The 13,811-nt window shown below is 39.2% G+C and overlaps 1 protein-coding gene across 1 annotated transcript in view; it reads right to left on the bottom strand.

Moving 5' to 3' along the window:
* Window positions 1-375: 375 nt before the first annotated feature.
* NIPA2 (NIPA magnesium transporter 2) overlaps window positions 376-13,811 on the bottom strand; it is a 35,322-nt gene continuing 21,886 nt past the window's right edge. The window contains exons 5-6 of the mRNA XM_053707732.1: window positions 13,632-13,792; window positions 376-1,700 (exon numbers count right to left, since the gene is read on the bottom strand). Coding sequence (XP_053563707.1) covers window positions 1,060-1,700; window positions 13,632-13,792 — 802 coding nt within the window. The 3' untranslated portion in view covers window positions 376-1,059. The remainder of the gene's footprint in view (window positions 1,701-13,631; window positions 13,793-13,811) is intronic.

The following is a 13,811-nucleotide window of genomic DNA, read 5'->3' as shown; positions in this document are numbered from 1 at the left end:
ACTTTACACTATAGTGCTCAGTAAAATAAGCAGATGATTTCTCTCCAGGCCTTAAGTGAGAGGTTACATAACCCACTGGCTTGCTGGAGATTGATGTAGAAATTAATCAATTCAGCAGGAGATTTATGGTTCTTGAAGTGATTAGAAAGTCAAAATCATTGCAGTCAAATGGAACAAAAGCAGTTGAAACATTGTGGAATGTTTATTCAAGAGGGTAGGTATCCTTATATGCTGCACTACTGGCTTCATGGATCCATCAGAAACTGCCTTTATGACAACTATTCTGACTTTTTTTTTTGTTGGGAGGGGACACATGCTTGCTATATATTGGTCAATTTTTGTAATTGTTTACAAAGGCCAATAAGACATAAGAAATTATGTAATTCATTTATTTTTTTAAGATATATAATTTAAAGTTTAGTGCAACATTTTTAGATTTTTTTAAATGTATATACATTTTAAATAATTAAAAACTGAAAAACAGATGAATGTTGAGGTAATCTTAGTTAAAAAGGCAAAAAAAAACCTCCCCTAGAAATTACCCAAACTAACCAGCTAGAGATTGGATTGTCAATAAAAAAATGGTGAAACCCCTATTCACTTTACAGATATGGAATCAATTTTAACAGATTCTGGCAGAGTGCCTTAAAATAAATACATGATTTATGTTCCATGCCAAATGAGTTTCCCAATTATATCTTCTCTTATTAAAATATTTACAATATATTCTATACAACTGAATAAAAAGTAACCTGGCTAGACCATTTGATCAATGTTTGATAATAGCCAACATTCTGACTAATCTCATCAGATAACTGGGTGGGGGGTAAACTGTCCTCAAAATGTTTAGCTTTTGCGCTTTCCAGAACAAGGATGTGTGTTTGCTCTTATTTTCAACAACCTACAAAAAATGTACCAATGTTTAAAATCTGCATACTAATCACAAGTGGTTGGATAGAACTTAAATGACATAATTTTTTTTAATATAATCAGAAAGTGGCTCATCACAAAGTCCAGGTTACATATTTTTTCCACGATATGAAGGTATGAATGTTTCAGTTAGAAGGAGGTCATGTTTCCATTTCTTCGAGACGCAGTGGTCTCATTCATTGCAAGTTCGTTGTCACCAAGCTGGCTTTCCTCATCACAATTTAAATGCTCATAAATGTTGGTGGAAAGATTTCCATTTAACAGCCGCTCATCCTTTCTTAGAGACACGGGTAGATTTGATAAAGTGATACTGACATCTTTAAATGCGTGCAATAAAAAGATCCCAACAATTATTGTAAGGAAACCACTGAATGTGCCAATCATGTCATTCACAGACATGTGCTGCCATTCTTTAAAGAGAATAGCTGAGCATGAGAGAACTGAAGTGGTAAAGAAAACATAGTAAATTGGAGTCACTAATGAAGTGTTGAATATATCCAAAGCCCTATTTAAATAGTTTATTTGGGTGCTTACGCAAACTATAAGGCTTAATAATAGGATCCATGCCAGAGGGTGTCTTATAACAGACTCTCCTGCGAAGAGTTCCTTTATGGCAATGCCTAATCCTTTTACGCAGGACACAGACAGAGCTCCAATCACTGAGCATATGCTGATATAAACCAAAATATTTGACTGTCCATGACGAGGTCCAATAACAAATATCAATATGAGTGAGACAATTACAACTGCCGTTGCAAAGAGTACAAAACCTAAGGAAGAAAAAAAAAATTGTTACCTATTAGATGTAAACTCACAATTATGTAGCACAAATGTGATTTTTAGAAATCTATGAATAACTAGAATCAAGCAAACAATTTCTCAGTGGCTTTTCCCTATACTCCTCTACAAACTCAAAGGATAACTGCAGCTGGCACATGTAATTTAACATTTGAATTCAGCAACATATTTTATTAAAGGGACACTGAACCCATTTTTTTTTCTTTTGTGATTCAGATAGAGCATGACATTTTAAGCAACTTTCTAATTTACTCCTATTATAAAATTTTCTTTATTCTCTTGGTATCTTTATTGAAAATGCAAGAATGTAAGTTTAGATACCGGCCCATTTTTGGTGAACAACCTGGGTTGTCCTTGCTGATTGGTGGATACATTCATCCACCAATAAAAAAGTGCTGTTCAGAGTTATGAACCAAGAAAAAAAGCTTAGATGCCTTCTTTTTTAAATAAAGATGGCAAAAGAACGAAGAAAAAATGATAATAGGAGTAAATTAGAAAGTTGCTTAAAATTGCATGCTCTATTTGAATCACGAAAGAAAAAATTTGGTTTCAGCGTCTCTTTAAGCTGCTATCTGGACCAAAATAAAAAGTGCAAATCAAGTGGCTCATTTTATTCATACAAAACAAATGGTTAATTAATGCATCTGTTTTGGCAAGGTACTTTTCGATATGGGCAGTTTCTTTCATGTAATTAGCAAGAGTCCATGAGCTAGTGACGTATGGGATATACATTCCTACCAGGAGGGGCAAAGTTTCCAAACCTCAAAATGCCTATAAATACACCCCTCACCACACCCACAAATCAGTTTTACAAACTTTGCCTCCTATGGAGGTGGTGAAGTAAGTTTGTGCTAGATTCTACGTTGATATGCGCTCCGCAGCAGGTTGGAGCCCGGTTTTCCTCTCAGCGTGCAGTGAATGTCAGAGGGATGTGAGGAGAGTATTGCCTATTTGAATTCAATGATCTCCTTCTACGGGGTCTATTTCATAGGTTCTCTGTTATCGGTCGTAGAGATTCATCTCTTACCTCCCTTTTCAGATCGATGATATACTCTTATATATACCATTACCTCTGCTGATTTTCGTTTCAGTACTGGTTTGGCTTTCTACTACATGTAGATGAGTGTCCTGGGGTGAGTAAGTCTTATTTTCTGTGACACTCTAAGCTATGGTTGGGCACTTTTATATAAAGTTCTAAATATATGTATTCAAACATTTATTTGCCTTGACTCAGGATGTTCAACGTTCCTTATTTCAGACAGTCAGTTTCATATTTGGGATAATGCATATGAATAAATCAATTTTTTTCTTACCTTAAAATTTGACTTTTTTCCCTGTGGGCTGTTAGGCTCGCGGGGGCTGAAAATGCTTCATTTTATCGTGTCATTCTTGGCGCGGACTTTTTTGGCGCAAAAAAAATTTGTTTCCGGCGTCATACGTGTCGCCGGAAGTTGAGTCGTTTTTGACGTTTTTTTGCGCCAAAAGTGTCGGCGTTCCGGATGTGGCGTCATTTTTGGCGCCAAAAACATTTAGGCGCCAAATAATGTGGGCGTCTTTTTTGGCGCTAAAAAATATGGGCGTCACTATTGTCTCCACATTATTTAAGTCTCATTTATTGCTTCTGGTTGCTAAAAGCTTGTTCACTGGCATTTTTTCCCATTCCTGAAACTGTCATTTAAGGAATTTGATCAATTTTGCTTTATATGTTGTTTTTTCTATTACATATTGCAAGATGTCCCAGATTGATACTGAGTCAGAAGATACTTCTGGAAAAACGCTGCCTGGTGCTGGATCTACCAAAGTTAAGTGTATCTGCTGTAAACTTGTGGTATCTGTTCCTCCAGCTGTTGTTTGTAATGAATGTCATGACAAACTTGTTAATGCAGATAATATTTCCTTTAGTAATGTTACATTACCTGTTGCTGTTCCGTCAACATCTAATTCTCAGAGTGTTCCTGTTAACATAAGAGATTTTGTTTCTAAATCCATTAAGAAGGCTATGTCTGTTATTCCTCCTTCTAGTAAACGTAAAAGGTCTTTTAAAACTTCTAATTTTTCAGATGAATTTTTAAATGAACATCATCATTCTGATTCTGATAATGGTTCCTCTGGTTCAGAGGATTCTGTCTCAGAGGTTGATGCTGATAAATCTTCATATTTATTCAAAATGGAATTTATTTGTTCTTTACTTAAAGAAGTCTTAATTGCTTTAGAAATAGAGGATTCTGGTCCTCTTGATACTAAATCTAAACGTTTAAATAAGGTTTTTAAATCTCCTGTAGTTATTCCAGAAGTTTTTCCTGTCCCTGATGCTATTTCTGAAGTAATCTCCAGGGAATGGAATAATTTGGGTAATTCATTTACTCCTTCTAAACGTTTTAAGCAATTATATCCTGTGCCATCTGACAGATTAGAATTTTGGGACAAAATCCCTAAAGTTGATGGGGCTGTCTCTACTCTTGCTAAACGTACTACTATTCCTACGGCAGATAGTACTTCCTTTAAGGATCCTTTAGATAGGAAAATTGAATCTTTTCTAAAAAAAGCTTACTTATGTTCAGGTAATCTTCTTAGACCTGCTATATCTTTAGCGGATGTTGCTGCAGCTTCAACTTTTTGGTTAGAAGCTTTAGCGCAACAAGTAACAGATCATAATTCTCATAGCATTGTTAATCTTCTTCAACATGCTGATAACTTTATTTGTGATGCCATCTTTGATATCATTAGAGTTGATGTCAGGTATATGTCTCTAGCTATTTTAGCTAGAAGAGCTTTATGGCTTAAAACTTGGAATGCTGATATGTCTTCTAAGTCGACTTTGCTTTCCCTTTCTTTCCAGGGTAATAAATTATTTGGTTCTCAGTTGGATTCTATTATCTCAACTGTTACTGGAGGGAAAGGAACTTTTTTACCACAAGATAAAAAATCTAAAGGTAAATTTAGGTCTAATAATCGTTTTCGTTCCTTTCGTCACAATAAGGAACAAAAGCCTGATCCTTCACCCACAGGAGCGGTATCAGTTTGGAAACCATCTCCAGTCTGGAATAAATCCAAGCCTTTTAGAAAACCAAAGCCAGCTCCCAAGTCCACATGAAGGTGCGGCCCTCATTCCAGCCCAGCTGGTAGGGAGCAGATTACGATTTTTCAAAGAAATTTGGATCAATTCAATTCACAATCTTTGGATTCAAAACATTGTTTCAGAAGGGTACAGAATTGGCTTCAAGATAAGGCCTCCTGCGAAGATTTTTTCTTTCCCGTGTCACAGTAAATCCAGCGAAGGCTCAAGCATTTCTGAAATGTGTTTCAGATCTAGAGTTGGCTGGAGTAATTATGCCAGTTCCAGTTCTGGAACAGGGGCTGGGGTTTTATTCAAATCTCTTCATTGTACCAAAGAAGGAGAATTCCTTCAGACCAGTTCTGGATCTAAAAATATTGAATCGTTATGTAAGGATACCAACGTTCAAGATGGTAACTGTAAGGACTATCTTGCCTTTTGTTCAGCAAGGGAATTATATGTCCACAATAGATTTACAGGATGCATATCTGCATATTCCGATTCATCCAGATCATTATCAGTTTCTGAGATTCTCTTTCCTAGACAAGCATTACCAGTTTGTGGCTCTGCCGTTTGGCCTAGCAACAGCTCCAAGAATTTTTACAAAGGTTCTCGTGCCCTTCTGTCTGTAATCAGAGAACAGGGTATTGTGGTATTTCCTTATTTGGACGATATCTTGGTACTTGCTCAGTCTTCACATTTAGCAGAATCTCATACGAATCGACTTGTGTTGTTTCTTCAAGATCATGGTTGGAGGATCAATTTACCGAAAAGTTCATTGATTCCTCAGAGAAGGGTAACCTTTTTAGGTTTCCAGATAGATTCAGCGTCCATGACTCTTTCTCTGACAGACAAGAGACGTCTAAAATTGATCTCAGCTTGTCGAAACCTTCAATCACAATCATTCCCTTCGGTAGCCTTATGCATGGAAATTCTAGGTCTTATGACTGCTGCATCGGACGCGATCCCCTTTGCTCGTTTTCACATGCGACCTCTTCAGCTCTGTATGCTGAACCAGTGGTGCAGGGATTACACAAAGATATCTCAATTAATATCTTTAAAACCGATTGTACGACACTCTCTGACGTGGTGGACAGATCACCATCGTTTAGTTCAGGGGGCTTCTTTTGTTCTTCTGACCTGGACTGTAATTTCAACAGATGCAAGTCTGACAGGTTGGGGAGCTGTTTGGGGGTCTCTGACAGCACAAGGGGTTTGGGAATCTCAGGAGGTGAGATTACCAATCAATATTTTTGAACTCCGTGCAATTTTCAGAGCTCTTCAGTCATGGCCTCTTCTAAAGAGAGAATCGTTCATTTGTTTTCAGACAGACAATGTCACAACTGTGGCATACATCAATCATCAAGGAGGGACTCACAGTCCTCTGGCTATGAAAGAAGTATCTTGAATACTGGTATGGGCGGAATCCAGATCCTGTCTAGTTTCTGCGGTTCATATCCCAGGTATAGACAATTGGGAAGCGGATTATCTCAGTCGCCAAACGTTACATCCGGGCGAATGGTCTCTTCACCCAGAGGTATTTCTTCAGATTGTTCAAATGTGGCGACTTCCAGAAATAGATTTGATGGCCTCTCATCTAAACAAGAAACTTCCCAGGTATCTGTCCAGATCCAGGGATCCTCAAGCGGAAGCAGTGGATGCATTGTCACTTCCTTGGAAGTATTATCCTGCCTATATCTTTCCGCCTCTAGTTCTTCTTCCAAGAGTAATCTCCAAGATTCTGAAGGAATGCTCGTTTGTTCTGCTGGTGGCTCCAGCATGGTCTCACAGGTTTTGGTATGCGGATCTTGTCCGGGTGACCTCTTGCCAACCGTGGACTCTTCCGTTAAGACCAGACCTTCTGTCGCATGGTCCTTTTTTTCCATCAGGATCTCAAATCCTTAAAATTTAAAGGTATGGAGATTGAACGCTTGATTCTTAGTCAAAGAGGTTTCTCTGACTCTGTGATTAATACTATGTTACAGGCTCGTAAATCTGTATCTAGGAAGATATATTATAGAGTCTGGAAGACTTATATTTCTTGGTGTCTTTCTCTTCATTTTTCCTGGCATTCTTTTAGAATTCCGAGAATTTTACAGTTTCTTCAGGATGGTTTGGATAAAGGTTTGTCTGCAAGTTCCTTGAAAGGACAAATCTCTGCTCTTTCTGTTCTTTTTCACAGAAAGATTGCTAATCTTCCTGATATTCATTGTTTTGTACAAGCTTTGGTTCGTATAAAACCTGTCATTAAGTCAATTTCTCCTCCTTGGAGTTTGAATTTGGTTCTGGGGGCTCTTCAAGCTCCTCCGTTTGAACCTATGCATTCATTGGACATTAAATTACTTTCTTGGAAAGTTTTGTTTCTTATAGCCATCTCTTCTGCTAGAAGAGTTTCCGAATTATCTGCTCTTTCTTGTGAGTCTCCTTTTCTGATTTTTCATCAGGATAAGGCGGTGTTGCAAACTTCTTTTAAATTTTTACCTAAGGTTGTGAATTCTAACAACATTAGTAGAGAAATTGTGGTTCCTTCATTATGTCCTAATCCTAAGAATTCTAAGGAGAGATCATTGCATTCTTTGGATGTAGTTAGAGCTTTGAAATATTATGTTGAAGCTACTAAGAATTTCCGAAAGACTTCTAGTCTATTTGTTATCTTTTCCGGTTCTAGGAAAGGTGAGAAGGCCTCTGCCATTTCTTTGGCATCTTGGTTGAAATCTTTAATTCATCATGCTTATGTCAAGTCGGGTAAAACTCTGTTGCAAAGGATTACAGCCCATTCTACTAGGTCAGTTTCTACTTCCTGGGCGTTTAGGAATGAAGCTTCGGTTGATCAGATTTGCAAAGCAGCAACTTGGTCTTCTTTGCATACTTTTACTAAATTCTACCATTTTGATGTGTTTTCTTCTTCTGAAGCAGTTTTTGGTAGAAAAGTACTTCAGGCAGCTGTTTCAGTTTGATTCTTCTGCTTATAATTTCAGTTTTTTTCATTATAAGATTTAAACTTTATTTTGGGTGTGGATTATTTTCAGCGGAATTGGCTGTCTTTATTTTATCCCTCCCTCTCTAGTGACTCTTGCGTGGAAGATCCACATCTTAGGTAGTCATTATCCCATACGTCACTAGCTCATGGACTCTTGCTAATATGAAAGAAATGAATTTATCAGGTAAGTTCTTACATAAATTATGTTTTTGCGCCATTCAGCTCTTTCCAGCCCCAGATTTATTAAGAAAAAAGTATAACATCCAAAATATCTGGATTCATACAGATGGGTCGATCCATTCCTAGTGGTCCAATAATTGTCAAGTTGGTTGCATGACCATTTTTAGAGTAATTACCTCTATCTGTATTGCAAACCCACCAATATTTTAATTTTTATTTTACTAGGTTTAACCATGGCAGCCATCTTTGTGTCATGACATATTTTGGGTATACAGATGTTTAAGGAAACCTCACTATCCCAAGCTCAGGATGGTCCTTAGCTTTTGGAAAAAAAACAGATGTCTGAGCATATTACATGTACATACACAGACATTTTGAACAGTCTTGTTCCTATTTGGTCCCTCACCAGAGATAATCAACCCAAGTGAGGGGAAATGTTAAAGAACTGCACTCTCGGCCCAATAAAAAAAAAAAAAAAAAAAAAAAAAAAAAGTCTCGACCTTGAAATGTTCTGCATGAACACTATACTTACCTAGGTACGCTAGGACAGACCTGAACCCTTCCCATAATAAATTGACCCTAAAAGTGGAACTTCCAATGAATGTCATCATTACAGTTGGACTTAAGTTCTAAGTCTATGGAACAAAAATGCAGATATCCTGAGCTGAGATATTGAGGTTTCCATAAACATCTGTATAACCAAAATTTGCTGTGCAACATGACAAAAAGATGGTCGTCATGATTAAACCAAGTAAAATAAAAGTAATAACTTGCGGTTTACTGATACATAAAAATAATCAGTCCAAAAAAAAAAAAAAAAGAAAGAAAATGGACCACTTAAGATTGACTGACCCAGATACTTTTTGCCTGCAATAAAAAATCCATAGATCCATATTTAAAGGGACAGTCAAGTCCAAAAAAACCCTCTTATTTTTCAAATAGGGCATGTAATTTTAAACAACTTTCCAATTTACTTTTATCAACAATTTTGCTTTGTTCTCTTGGTATTCTAGTTGAAAGCAAACCTAGGGAGGCACATATGATAATTTATAAGCCCTTGAAGGCCGCCTCTATTTTATTTACTTTTCACAGAAGGAGAACAAGCTCATGTAGGCCATATCAATAGCATTGTGATCACGCTCGTGGCTAGTGGCAGACACTGCACTAATTGGCTAAAATGCAAGTCAATAGATAATAACTAAAAGTCATGTGATTAGGGGCGGTCAGAAGATGCTTAGATACAAGTTAGTCACAGAAGTAAAAAAAGTGTATTCATATAACAGTGTTGGTTTTGTAAAACTGGGGAATGGGTAATAACAGAATTTATGCTTACCTGATAAATTACTTTCTCCAACGGTGTGTCCGGTCCACGGCGTCATCCATAACTTGTGGGAATATTCTCTTCCCCAACAGGAAATGGCAAAGAGCACAGCAAAAGCTGTCCATATAGTCCCTCCTAGGCTCCGCCCACCCCAGTCATTCGACCGACGGACAGGAGAAAAACAGGAGAAACTATAGGGTGCCGTGGTGACTGTAGTTAAAGAAAGAAATCCATCAAACCGGATTAAAAAACCAGGGCGGGCCGTGGACCGGACACACCGTTGGAGAAAGTAATTTATCAGGTAAGCATAAATTCTGTTTTCTCCAACATTGGTGTGTCCGGTCCACGGCGTCATCCATAACTTGTGGGAACCAATACCAAAGCTTTAGGACACTGATGAAGGGAGGGAGCCAATCAGGTTACCTAAACAGAAGGCACCACGGCTTGCAAAACCTCTCCCCCAAAAATAGCCTCCGAAGAAGCAAAAGTATCAAATTTGTAGAATTTGGCAAAAGTGTGCAGGGAAGACCAAGTCGCTGCCTTACATATCTGATCAACAGAAGCCTCGTTCTTGAAGGCCCATGTGGAAGCCACAGCCCTAGTAGAGTGAGCTGTGATGCATTCGGGAGGCTGCCGTCCGGCAGTCTCATAAGCCAATCGGAACAGAGAAGACGTTTGTCTGAAATCCTTTGTTGCTTCTAAATAGAACTTTAAAGCACGAACTACATCTAAATTGTGTAACAAACGTTCCTTCTTTGAAACTGGATTCGGACACAAAGAAGGCACAACTATTTCCTGGTTAATATTCTTGTTGGAAACAACCTTTGGAAGGAAACCAGGTTTAGTACGCAAAACAACCTTATCTGAATGGAACACCAGATAGGGCGGATTACACTGCAGAGCAGATAACTCAGAAACTCTTCTAGCAGAAGAAATAGCAACCAAAAACAGAACTTTCCAAGATAACATCTTGATATCTATGGAATGTAGAGGTTCAAACGTAACCCCTTGAAGAACTGAAAGAACTAAATTCAGACTCCAGGGAGGAGTCAAAGGTCTGTAAACAGGCTTGATCCTGACCAAAGCCTGAACAAAAGCTTGAACATCTGGCACAGCTGCCAGTCATTTGTGTAACAAGACAGATAAAGCAGAAATCTGTCCCTTAAGAGAACTCGCTGATAATCCCTTATCCAAACCTTCTTGAAGAAAAGAAAGGATCCTAGGAATTTTGATCTTACTCCATGAGAATCCCTTGGATTCACACCAACAGATATATCTTTTCCATATTTTATGGTAAATTTTTCTAGTTACAGGTTTTCTGGCTTGTACCAGAGTATCTATCACAGAATCCGAAAACCCACGCTTAGATAAAATCAAGCGTTCAATTTCCAAGCCGTCAGCTGGAGGGAAACTAGATTTGGATGTTCGAATGGACCCTGTACAAGAAGATCCTGTCTCAAAGGTAGCTTCCATGGTGGAGCCGATGACATATTCACCAGGTCTGCATACCAAGTCCTGCGTGGCCACGCAGGAGCTATGAAGATCACCGAGGCCCTCTCCTGTTTGATCCTGGCTACCAGCCTGGGAATGAGAGGAAACGGTGGAAACACATAAGCTAGGTTGAAGGCCCAAGGCGCTACTAATGCATCCACTAGAGTCGCCTTGGGATCCCTGGATCTGGACCCGTAGCAAGGAACCTTGAAGTTCTGACGAGACGCCATCAGATCCATGTCTGGAATGCCCCATTGAGTCAACTGGGCAAATATCTCCGGGTGGAGTTCCCACTCCCCCGGATGGAATGTCTGACGACTCAGATAATCCGCCTCCCAGTTTTCCACTCCTGGGATGTGGATCGCAGATAGGTGGCAGGAGTGATCCTCCGCCCATTTTATGATTTTGGTCACTTCTCTCATCGCCAGGGAACTCCTTGTTCCCCCCTGATGGTTGATGTAAGCAACAGTCGTCATGTTGTCTGATTGGAATCTTATGAATCTGGCCTTTGCTAGTTGAGGCCAAGCCCTGAGAGTATTGAATATCGCTCTCAGTTCCAGAATGTTTATCGGGAGAAGAGACTCTTCCCGAGACCATAGACCCTGAGCTTTCAGGGAGTCCCAGACCGCGCCCCAGCCCACTAGACTGGCGTCTGTCGTGACGATGACCCACTCTGGTCTGCGGAAGCTCATTCCCTGGGACAGGTGATCCTGGGTTAGCCACCAACCGAGTGAGTCTCTGGTCTTCTGATCTACTTGAATCACTGGAGACAAGTCTGTATAGTCCCCATTCCACTGTTTCAGCATGCACAGTTGTAATGGTCTTAGATGAATTCGCGCAAAAGGAACTATGTCCATTGCTGCAACCATCAACCCTACTACTTCCATGCACTGAGCTATGGAAGGTTGTGGAACAGAGTGAAGAACTTGACAAGCGTTTAGAAGTTTTGTCTTTCTGACATCTGTCAGGAAAATCTTCATTTCTAAAGAATCTATTATTGTCCCCAAGAAAGGAACTCTTGTCGATGGAGACAGGGAACTCTTTTCTATGTTCACCTTCCACCCGTGAGATCTGAGAAAGGCCAGAACGTTGTCTGTGTGAGCCTTTGAAAGAGACGACTCTTGTATCAGAATGTCGTCCAAGTAAGGTGCCACTGCAATGCCCCTTGGTCTTAGAACCGCTAGAAGGGACCCGAGTACCTTTGTGAAAATCCTTGGAGCAGTGGCTAGCCCGAATGGGAGAGCCACAAACTGGTAATGTTTGTCCAGAAAGGCGAACCTTAGGAACTGATGATGATCTTTGTGGATAGGAATATGTAGATACGCATCCTTTAGATCCACGGTAGTCATAAATTGACCCTCCTGGATTGAAGGTAAAATCGTTCGAATACTTTCCATTTTGAACGATGGCACTCTGAGAAATTTGTTTAGAATCTTTAAATCCAGAATTGGTCTGAAAGTTCCCTCTTTTTTGGGAACTACAAACAGATTTGAGTAAAACCCTTAAAATGACGAAAACGGAGCCGTTTACAGTTTTAACCCCTCTACAGTCCCAGCTACAGCCTTTGCTGCGACTTTACCAAACCCAGGGGGGTATACGATACCAAATGAAGCCTTCTAGGAACCTTTTCAACTACTTCCAGACCCACACACATGCAGCTGCATGTCCTGCTCTCAAAAGTAACTGCGCAGTAATGGCGCGAAAATGAGGCTCTGCCTATTACATAGAAGGCCCTTCCTAACCGGGAAGGTGTCTAAACCAGTGCCTGACGTAAAAAAACGTTCCCCAAAGTTATAAAGTGTGAATTTCAATATCAAGCTGTATAAAATGCCCAAATAAAGCAATCAATCTAGCCCATAAAAGTGTCTACCAGTTTTATAGCCCATATTAAGCCCTTTATTCTGTTTGAGACTAAGAAAATGGCTTACCGGTAGCCATGATGGGGAAAATGACAGGCTTCCAGCATTACACAGTCTTGTTAGAAATATGGCTAGTCATACCTTAAGCAGAAAAGTCTGCCAACTGTTTCCCCCAACTGAAGTTATCTCATCTCAACAGTCCTATGTGGAAACAGCAAACGATTTTAGTTACTGCTGCTAAAATCATATTCCTCTCACAAACAGAACTCTTCATCTTTTTCTGTTTCAGAGTAAATAGTACATACCAGCACTATTTTAAAATAACAAACTCTTGATAGTAGAATAAAAAACTACAACTAAACACCACATACTCTTCACCATCTCCGTGGAGATGCTGCTTGTTCAGCGGCAAAGAGAATGACTGGGGTGGGCGGAGCCTAGGAGGGACTATATGGACAGCTTTTGCTGTGCTCTTTGCCATTTCCTGTTGGGGAAGAGAATATTCCCACAAGTTATGGATGACGCCGTGGACCAGACACACCAATGTTGGAGAAAAAGGTATTATCTCTCTTTTTAAAAAACAAAAATTCTGGTGTTGACTGTCCCTTTAAGGAAGACTGGTGCCAAGACAAAACAATATTTAGGTCAGTTAGAAAACATAACAGATTACCATCTAGAACAACCCTAAGAGATGCAACCTGCTACTTTTACATGGCAGAAACTGGATTAGGAATGTTCATTTATAACTGTTAGCTGGCATTGCTGCCCTCTCTGTTGCAGATAAAGGAAAAAAAGATCCATTTAGTAACGCAGCAAAACAAAAAAAAAAAAAACTAAAATCTATATATTATACAATATCATTATTATAAACTCTAAAAAGAAAAACCATGCGCTAGATTTAAAAAAAAAAAAAAAAAAAAAAAAAAAAAAAAAAAGGATTGATGTGCAGCAAAACATACATATCATACATAGTTCTCACTATCTGTCTAGATAAGATTTTCACCACATTGTGCTTACCTGGATCTGCTAGCTTAATGGCCATTTGATTCAAGGTCTCGATCACCTCTTCCTGTGGTGCATGAATGACCATGACTGTAGAGCCCAGTATGCTCAGTAAACATCCAATTTTACCATGAAGATTTAGCTTCTCATTTAAGAAGTAGGATGACAGGATGGCACTGCAAACAGAACATATCA

Source organism: Bombina bombina, chromosome 3 (assembly GCF_027579735.1).
Source record: "Bombina bombina isolate aBomBom1 chromosome 3, aBomBom1.pri, whole genome shotgun sequence".
Lineage (NCBI taxonomy): Eukaryota > Metazoa > Chordata > Amphibia > Anura > Bombinatoridae > Bombina > Bombina bombina.
This window is presented reverse-complemented; position numbering and strand designations above follow the sequence as displayed.